General features: G+C 44.6%; 1 protein-coding gene across 2 annotated transcripts; it reads left to right on the top strand.

Annotated features, from left to right (window-relative positions):
- The first annotated feature begins 2,525 nt into the window (after positions 1-2,525).
- PGAM1 (phosphoglycerate mutase 1) lies at positions 2,526-8,137 on the top strand. Of its 2 annotated transcripts, none has more exons than XM_061636271.1 (4): positions 2,526-2,803; positions 5,162-5,436; positions 6,811-6,991; positions 7,138-8,137. In XM_061636271.1, exons 1-4 carry the CDS (start codon positions 2,662-2,664, stop codon positions 7,305-7,307), a joined length of 768 nt encoding a protein of 255 aa, XP_061492255.1. In that variant the 5' UTR covers positions 2,526-2,661; the 3' UTR covers positions 7,308-8,137. The 2 variants fall into 2 exon arrangements, with proteins under 2 accessions (XP_061492255.1, XP_061492256.1); XM_061636272.1 differs by lacking the exon at positions 2,526-2,803 and adding an exon at positions 3,170-3,316.
- The last annotated feature ends 1,608 nt before the right edge of the window (positions 8,138-9,745 follow it).

A 9,745-nucleotide genomic window follows, 5' to 3' on the forward strand; every position in this document is an offset into this window, starting at 1 on the left:
TGGGAGAAGACTGAGCCAAAGTAGGAATTGAGCACTTCTGCCTTTTCTTTGTCATCTGTTGTCATTTCGCCATCCTCATTGAGTAGCTGTCCCACCATTTATTTTCTCTCTTTTACTATGGACATACCTGAAGAAAGCTTTTTTGTTGCTCTTAGCATCTCTCGCTAACCTCAGCTCATTCTCAGCTTTAGCCTTCCTGATGACATCCCTGCAACATGATACCTCCTTTGTGGCCTGGCCTTCTTTCCACTTCCTGTATGTGTCCTTTTTTGTTTTCAGGTCACCTCTAAGCTTTTTGTAAAGCCACATTGGCTTCTTCTGCTGTTTCCCCCCTTTTTCCTTGTTGGAATTGCTTGCCATTGCGCTTTTAGAATTTTCTTTTTTAGAAACTCCCACCCATCTTGTCTTACACACGTTGTGGCTTATTCTCTAGCAAGTGGGTGCACACTTATCTTGGACGTAAATCTCATTCAACACATTAAGATTTCTGAACAAGCACACTTAAGATTGTGCTTCATGCATTCAAAGGATTCTAATAAAAAAATAACTTTCTTAAATTAGGGGAGGGAAAGCAAAATCGATCAAATGAGAATTTCCGGAGTTAAAGGTACCTGAAGGATTAGGGTAATATACTGTGGTTCAACAGAAAGAAGACAAGCTTTGACTCTGAGAGACATGGGTTCAAATTCCTTCTCTGCTGTGGATGTATTCTGTAGTACTGACTAAATCTCTCTCCAGATGCAGCACTCAATAATGCTATTTTTTTTTCAGGAGCAAGACTTGTGGAAAATGTACCACCAGTTTGGAAATTAATGCAAATACTATCTTCATAAATGTGAATATAAATCTCGTATGAAAATTAGGTGAGCTAGAGGCACAGGGTCTCCTAGGCAGTGTTGGTTGGCACTAATGCTGTGGCCACGTATCTTGGAAGCCATTCATAGAGTCAGCAGAATCATGTGAAGATTTTCCAAAATAGTATCACTTTAGCTGTGGTGAACTTGGATGTTTGCCCTGTTCTTAAAAAGGTGGGATGGCAGGAAGGAGATAGGCCGAACTCTCATTCCTTGACACTCTAGCTTTCTAGAAGCAGAGCATCTCCCCACACACACACACAAGGAACTCAACTATGCAAAGTTGCAAATCCCCTGAAGTCTGAATAGACCAGGAAAAGCTTTACTACCAGATTTTGCTAGCTGTATAAATTGCCCCGTGTATCTCAGTGCCTATACCGAGTTGGTGTGAGCTGTTCACTACCATGCAGCTGTTTGAAGGTATCCATCCTATGCAGCTGGAACACATTTTGACAACAGATAGGATCCTGCAGATCCTATTGACATATATGTTTCCTCTTGTGAAATGGTTTGATCCCTGCCTGTCTCATTGTTTAGGTATCTATTATTTTTTCTTATTCTGGGCATTATTGTAAATATATGAATAAAGCTGTTTGAACTGAAGGCCAAACTGAAAAATGGAGGAGCCCCTGGGGATGCCTAGGCACATTGCAACGGTGACATCCAAGCGGATGAAGGTCACATTGCCCTTCGCGTGCGCTTCGTGAGCTCCGTGCCCGAGGAAGCGGCCAGACATCTTCCTCTGGACGCATGCGCCAAACCTTCATAGTTCCTCCTAAACAATTCACGTATGAATTCTAATTTGAGATATAGAATCCTAGACCGAAAAGCAGAGCATGCGCAAGAGTGAATTCAGAGGGTTTTCGTGGCTTTAGCACGTCCATAGAGATTGGAAAGAAATAGACTCACAATTCAAATATCTGGAGACGGAACTTCCCAGTTCCTTTGGAAGCTATTTTGGTTTCTCCTGGGGTGAAAACGAGAACTGTTCTTAGAAATCAACGGAGATATTCGGATTTTTTACGTAGCGTGTTCCTCATCAAACAAAAGATAGCAACAAAGGCTCTTTCTTATTCTAATTCCATTCCCTTTTTAATTCAGGTCTTATTTCGTATGGAAAAAGTGATTTAAAAACAGTTATTAAAAATTGCTCTCAATAGTCCATCGTTTCATATGGTAGGTTGTGGGGTTGGGGCTATGGTGGCATATAGAGGCTGAGGGCAGCCCTGCAATGTAGCCCACTGTTAGTGCTGCAATTCAGAGGTAGGTCCGAGACTGTTACGGATTTCCAGCCAAAAACCCTCCATAGAAAGCATGCTTCAGTTTGCAGCAATATTGAAATTATACCCTCAGACTTGCTTATAGCCGAAATCAGCGATCACCTGCAGGCCCAACTGCGGTGAATATTAATATTAATAAAATGTGTGTGTGTGTGTGTGTGTGTGTGTGTGTGTATAATTTTCACACGAAAAGGCTTGAATATATTCTTGGCTGCTACGTTTGGAGTGGGGGGCCGCTGCTGCCTCAATCACATGTTCAGCTAAAATCCTGGATTTCTCCATCGATGGGCAACTCTCGTTTATCTTTTGGATAGAAACATGGCATCCAAAGCGAACCCGGAATTTAATCAGTTGTAAAGTTTATTAACATTTAAAGTCTAGTTGATGCCTGAGTTGTGCAATCGTGGGAGGGCTACTCTTTTGGCGCATGCACTCTACCTAGCAAAGAGTCTGCTTAGCGGTCGGTTTACAGAGTCGAGAAAGCTGCCCCGGCGCTTGCATTGCATTCGATCTTCTCGGTTCCCGGCATGGCTGCTGCTTACAGATTAGTTTTGGTTCGGCACGGCGAAAGCACCTGGAACCTCGAGAACCGCTTCAGTGGATGGTACGATGCAGACCTGAGCCCGGCGGGGCAGGAAGAAGCGCGGCGCGGCGGAGAAGCGCTGAGAGGTGAAGGGACCCGGGGTGTAGCGGGAGGACTAAGGAGCAGGGAAGTTAGAGCAGGCGATGGAAATGAAGATGCTCGCCAGTTAAGCGGCTGCTCGGAAACTCTTATCCCGCGAGAAATGGGAAGGCGAAGTAGAAATCAGTGCAGGGATGGGGAAGGTATCCGAACAAGGCCGGAAGATCGCGGGGGACCCTAGGTGGATAATTTTGGGACAATGGAGGGTACAAGCCATGAAGAGTAGCTTATGATGAAGCAACGCCGGGATGAGGAGGTTTGGGAATGCCGGTACCCTTTAGCCACGTGGTGTGCTTCCTTCTCTCCACACAAGACGGGCGCGGGGAGCGGTTTCCTGGATTTTCCGGGATGGGTTAACGGCTAGATTCTACCCATGTTTGCTCCACTGAAGTCAGTCGGACGTATTCTCCAGTAAGCGTGCATGGGATTGCACGTAAATTGGCATAAATCGGCTTCTTGGGGCAAGAATGCTCTCTTCTGGAGCTTACTCGTGTTGGAAGGTGAATGGGGAGGCCTTGGTGGCTTCTAGGGTTTTGAGGGGAAGGGCGATAATGCGTCTGGAAGTCCGCTCGTGTTCTCGAAGCCGAGGCTTAGCCTCGGCACCTCTTTTGAACCACAGGACTCTCTTAGAGAGATGTAAAGTAGGACAAAGGAGAGGTTTCCAAAAGTCTAAGCACGTGCAGTCTGCCTCGTCCTCTCCACTGAAAAACGATACGCGGCTGTCCTCCCGCTGGGGACAAAAGGGGGGGGGTCCTAGTCTAGCCGGAACTCCGGCATTTTTCCTTTCAGAGGCTAATAATGCAAGTTGGTCCTGAATAGGCTCCAGCTAAATCTGTGCCAAGGACAATGCTGATTGCTCTGAATTGACTGTACTGCTTGTTCACTCGCAGTATCTGAGAAAGAGCCATGGGCTAGTTTAAATGGGTGGGATATGCTATTATCTCCATATAAAAAGGGGCAACGGCTTCTCCAGGTATGTTGTCCCAGCCCTGCAACTGTCTGGAAGTGACCTTGGATAGGTCACTTTGCCATTTTTCAAATGGGGCAATGTTTCTGTCTCAACCAAGCGATGCCCATATTGTCTCCCAATTCCCAATCTAATTCCATTTATTAATTGCTTCCCATAAAATATCTCAAACCTATTTTACAATAAAAACATCAGCATTAAAAACAATTACATATTCCTATATACAAATAATTATAACAATTAAAAACAATTCCATTTGAAAAACAATTTCAGTATCTCATCTCTGTCTTCTCACAGCCACCATCAGGCATCCTGCAGAGCCTATTGGCAATCTGGCTGGGCCTTTGTTACGGAGATTTAATAGGAGCTGAGTCATTCTGTAGTGCTGAGAGAAGGAGAGAGAGCTTGTGCCTAGTCCTTGCTACAGGAAATTAGTGAGAAACAGCGGAAACAACTAGGAGCAGCATGTCACAGCCAAACCTAGTTCCATTTTTGTGTATTACCTGGGTTTGGAGAAAGAAATCTAAGTTCTGCCCTTCCCTGAGAATGTTGAACGTTTGGCTTAATGAAGTAGTAACCAAGAACAAAAAGCCATGTGTTCAAAAGTGTCTGCATTGGTCAGGTCTAATGTCCTCTTGAAGGGTCATCTTTCCTTGGTGGGTGGGTGTTCTTTGCATAAAAGGCCTGGCATTGGATCTTGTGTGACTTGTCCATTGCTTGCATGGTCACATTTTACTCTTCTGTGTTGCACCACTGCTGCTTTCCCCATTGTGCTATTGGTTGGCGTTATTGCACACAACCCTTTTCCCTTTCTACAGAGTGGGGCAATCAGGCACATGGGAGGAGGCAAATGATTATAAGGACTTTTTGTTAATGCTGCTCTAGAAGGTAGTCTTTTTTTGAGAGAAAGATGACTGGTTGTTTTTTCTTCTCTTGGTTAGCAGAGAGAGCTGCAGCTGCTCAGATTCCTCCCCCTCCCCACTGATTACATAAGCATCTCATCTTCCCACTTCACTGGCTTTCCATGTAGCCAACTGTCTACACTGTAGAATGGGAGGATGCAGTACCCAAGTATTTTGCTAGGTTTGTTGTTCATTTCAGCATTGAACCTTGGTTATGATAACCTGAGTTTTTGCAGTGTAAGATCAGTAGCTCTTTCACCAGGGTTTGTTTTCCTTGCCATCTTCAGTTTCCTGGGGGAGGATGTGTTGGGGTTGTTTTTCCTGAGGATTTTGTGAGTGACTTCTTCACTGAAATCTTGAGTGAACAGATGGGGGAATGTGAGGCTTTCACACAAAAGTAATGTTTTACTGAGATTTGGGATATAACAGATTACAAATCCAATGAATAAGCATTATATTCTCTTGGACCCTTTCAGATGCCGGTTATGAGTTTGACATCTGCTTCACATCTGTGCAGAAGAGGGCAATCCGCACCCTCTGGACTGTGTTGGATGTCATTGATCAAATGTGGCTACCTGTAGTGAGGACCTGGCGCCTCAATGAGAGGCACTATGGTGGCCTGACAGGCCTTAACAAGGCTGAGACAGCTGCTAAACATGGTGAGGCCCAAGTGAAGATCTGGAGGCGTTCCTATGACATTCCACCACCACCAATGGAGTCTGATCACCCCTTCTACAAGGCCATCAGCAAGGTAAGCTAGGAGGCTCCAGCCCATAAGTATGAAGGTGGGGGGAAGACTGATGGATTATTTTGAAGTGGTCATGCAACAATACCCTGCAAACAAGATGTGGCTTCATTATACCTTTCTTGTTTTGCCCATTTTCTCCCAATGGATTCATTGGGCTCCATTTTCATCCATCTTCTCCATCTGTTTGGATCTTGTCCTTATATTACTCTCCTTAGTCCAGTGGTTTTGGGAGTCCTACAGTTGCCTTTGCTAATTGCTAGTTTTGCATGTGATGTGACTCCTGTTCTGTGTATTTTGACAAATTTAATAGAGCCTGGTAAGGAAAGAAGAGTCCCTTTCATCAAATTAATCATTTACATTCTGTCCTTTCATGAATGTTTGCACTGCATGGTGACAACATTCAAGTCTATTTGTAGAGAGGATAGAGACTTCCACCTATACAACATGCTTGTTAATTGCTTCTCCTTGGAAGTGGTCATAGCACGTGTAAGGACATGCCATTTTATTCAAGATTAATTCATCTGGAATAACTAGAATTTAGTTCTCTGCTCACAGTAAGTGAACTGATAGATTAGAATACTGATTATAGCCATCGAAAGGGTAGAAATATTGCACTTTTGCCAGATAGGCAATAAAACTGTGATTATGGCTATTAAAGAGGTAACTAAACTACATTAAACAAGTCTAGGTTTGCTTTCATAAATCACTGCATGATACTGAAGAGAGGAGTTCTATGGAGCAGGCTGGAGAAGAGCCAGAGCAATGTGGAAGGAAGCAGATTTTGGTTAAACTTTAGGAGACGCTTCTTAACAGTAAGAGACGCTTGACAGTGTAATGGGTTGCCTTGGGAAGTGCTGGACTCCTTTACTGGAGGCATTTAAGCAGAGGCTAGATTATCTCTCAGGTATGCTGCAGTTGCATCCTGCATTGCAGACTTTGCAGTGAGCAGGGGAATGGGCTAGATGATCTTTAAGGTCCCTTCCAACTCTGTGATTCTCTGAGCATTAATAATGCTGCACCATGATGACAAATAGAAAATGTCTGTTTTAGTAAACTATTGTTGTTTAAGGCCTAGTATGCTGTTGACAGTAAATATCAAATTGTTGATATGTAAGGTAGGAATGCCCACTGGCCAGAGGCCAGAGTAAAAACACAGAAACTCTTTAGATGGTCTGTAAAGTGCCTATTTTAAGATGTTAAGCAGGCAACTACTGAGCATAGCTGGAAAAGAATGGGTAGCACAGGCCAAGGAATCAATCCTTTTAGAGTAGTTTGTTAAGGGAGGGTCCTCCATAGGTCTCCCTAAACAGGTGGCTTTGCAAGTCTCCAGGATGCAGCAGCAAACATGTCTTAAGTGCCATTGCATATTGTTCCCAGGATCGTCGCTATGCTGACCTCACTGAAGATCAGTTGCCTACATGCGAGAGCCTGAAAGATACCATTGCTCGAGCCTTACCCTTCTGGAATGAGGAAATTGTTCCCCAGATCAAGGAAGGCAAGCGAGTGCTCATTGCTGCCCATGGCAACAGTCTCCGTGGCATTGTTAAGCATCTAGAAGGTGAGTCTGCTTGTGACTTAGACACCAAAGGCAGCAGAAGCTTGGTAAAGTCTAAAGGCAAGCTCCAAGAGGGTTCTCTTCTAACAGTTCTTGGGAGGGGCAATACAGCCAAGCTCCTTACATGATTCATCCCTTGCTGTTTGCAGGAATGTCTGAGGCAGCAATCATGGAACTCAATCTGCCCACCGGAATCCCCATAGTCTATGAGCTGGACAAAAACCTGAAGCCCATTAAGCCCATGCAGTTCCTGGGAGATGAGGAGACTGTCCGCAAGGCCATGGAAGCTGTGGCAGCCCAGGGCAAAGTCAAGAAGTGAGAGCAAGGGCAAGTAATCAGTAGAAGATCCCCTCCCTCATCCCTTTCCTTCCCAGCACATGCCTGCCACAGCCTGAAGGATTGGGCTGAAGAGCCAAAGGAGGTGAAGCTTCCTGGAGCCATGTTCTTTCCTTCAAGATCAATTTCCTTCCACATTCACTTTTCCCCAGCAGGATCTTGCTAGATATCCTAGGGATGTGGACCACAGTCCAGCAGAGGGTTCTGTAAGATTAGCAAACCCTAGTGCAATGGAATGTGATGCTGCTGAAGTGAAAGGGAAATCCTCAAGCATTCCGAAAAGAGAGCTTCTCCTAACTTCATTCCATTTCACACGGCAGTTGTAGTTGTAGTCAATCAAGTATTGTTTGATTTGGTTTGGCCGTTCAGGATTGTGACTAAGTCTAGGGGTACTTCAGACAGCACAACAAGGATGCAAGGACCATTCATTTTTTATGGATCTGTTTAAAGAGAGCATGTTGTTTTGCTAACAGGCCTTTTTTTTTAGTTTTCCCTGGAGCTATGTTCGATTCTGAGTTAGATAACGATAGCCAACTTTTATTTCATTGCCTTCAAAATAATAGGAGGAAGGGGTAAGGCTAAGGAAAAGAGAAGGGGACAGCACCCATCCTGGAGTCTCCAGCTGCTATCCCATAACCGTGCTGTGTAGTGCCAGTAAGCCCAGATACTATGTATCATCATGTGTTGCTTTTCTGCCCCACAATCAGTGTGGTATCCCTGCCTGACCAGGTCAGGTTTACACTGGAGCTCACTTCACTGTTCAATGGCTGCATTTGCCCTAGTCTCAGTAAAATAAAGGAATTATGTGCAATAGCTGCTGTGTCTGTTACTTAGAGGGAGGGCACTATTAATAGGGTTGAGATATCTGTTACCATACCAATGCGGAATAGTGTTACTAGCAGAACCTTCATAGCAAGTTACCCCAGATCCTTCCAGGCTAGTTAGTGCTGTTCTCCAAAGTTTTTGTCCCCTGCCATGACTTTTCCATCTCTCCCCTCTAAGTTAGTGACAGCATCTATCCATTCCAAGTGCTCTTATAAGGGGCTGGGTATCTTGTTCCATCTTCTCTCTACTGGCTGCGGAGACCAGGTTCCCAACCAGGGGATCTTCCATCTCACATGGCCATAGTGGCAAAGATAGGGATTCAAATCATGCTTTCAGATGTGGTAAGTAGTTTAAGTCAGGGCTGTGGAGTCAGTACGCCAAACCTTAGACTCCGACTCCTCTATTTTGCTACTGTCTGACTCCACCCAAAATTGCTTCCAACTCCACAGCCCTGGAAAGGGCTATAAATGTCTTTTTAAATTGGAAGCTCTCATAGGAGCATTTTTATCGCTGCCTGAATATGCGCTGATCTTGGCATCACAGCATTTGTCTTCATCTTGGTCCTGTGTCATACACTGACACACAAAATGCTTTCCATCTTGAGTTATGGTGAAAATTTTGAAGCCGGAGTCGGAACATTTCTTCCGACTCCACCCAAAATTGCTTCTGACTCCACGACTCCGACTCCACAGCCCTGGTTTAAGTAGGAAGGTCTAAACATACTGATGGCATATGTGTACATGTACAGGAAATGAGAATATAGGAAATCTGGAGGGAACACAAAGGTTATTCCTAGATTGCTCATATTGAAAAAGTCATGTTTAAATAGAAATAATACCAATTTTCCTTAGTTTGGAATCAGGCGCTATTTTGCCTTCTAGTGTCTTGGAATTATTTATTTCAGAGCTTGAGCACTGGAAGGAAGCTGCCTGGGATTCTTTACACCTGATCATCAATGATGCTGTCTCTATGGAAACTCCCTATAAATAACTATGCAGAGCCTTAATCCCAGAACTTAATACCTACACCAGAGATTGCCAACCCAGTGCCCCCAAAGGCCTTCTCTGATGCTTCTGAGCACCGGGTTGGATATCTGTGATGTTTTATTTCATTAAATGGCAAACAGTGCACAGTGGTGGTTTGCAGTTGAAGCGCTCATTCTCTTGCATTCTCATTGGCTTGGAAGAAGGGGGGGGAGTTGGGACCAGGCACTTGCTTCCCCTCAAGAAGGGGCTGTGTGTGTGTGAGAGCAATTAAGAGATGCACTTGGGGAGAGAGCGAGAGCGAGATGTATGAGTAGGTGCTTGTGTGTGTGTCTGAGAGTGAGTGAAAAAGTGGATGGAGGAGGTATGTATGCATATGTGGTCTGTTGGAGGGAGAAATGTATGTGGTGTGTGTGAGATGTAGATGAATGTGTGGTCTGAGACAGAGGGAGAAATGTATGTGTGGCGAAATGTATGTGAAATGTATACGCAAGAGAAGTATGTGTGTATGTTGTGTGGCCACCCTTGTACATTTTTCCTGGTACTATGCTCCCTGGTATTAGACAGCAACAGCATCATTGTGTATGTGTGTGAGAAATCAGTACTGTGTGAT

This window comes from Rhineura floridana, chromosome 7 (genome assembly GCF_030035675.1).
Source record: "Rhineura floridana isolate rRhiFlo1 chromosome 7, rRhiFlo1.hap2, whole genome shotgun sequence".
NCBI classification, from domain to species: Eukaryota; Metazoa; Chordata; class Lepidosauria; order Squamata; family Rhineuridae; genus Rhineura; species Rhineura floridana.

What these genes read in the sequence shown, in the direction of transcription:
- PGAM1 (XM_061636271.1), top strand. Translation starts at nt 2,662, where the DNA reads ATGGCTGCTGCTTACAGATTAGTTTTGGTTCGGCACGGCGAAAGCACC. An exon ending in CGGCGGAGAAGCGCTGAGAG is followed by an intron (nt 2,804 to 5,161) that starts GTGAAGGGACCC and finishes GGACCCTTTCAG; the next exon opens with ATGCCGGTTATGAGTTTGAC. An exon ending in CATTGTTAAGCATCTAGAAG is followed by an intron (nt 6,992 to 7,137) that starts GTGAGTCTGCTT and finishes TGCTGTTTGCAG; the next exon opens with GAATGTCTGAGGCAGCAATC.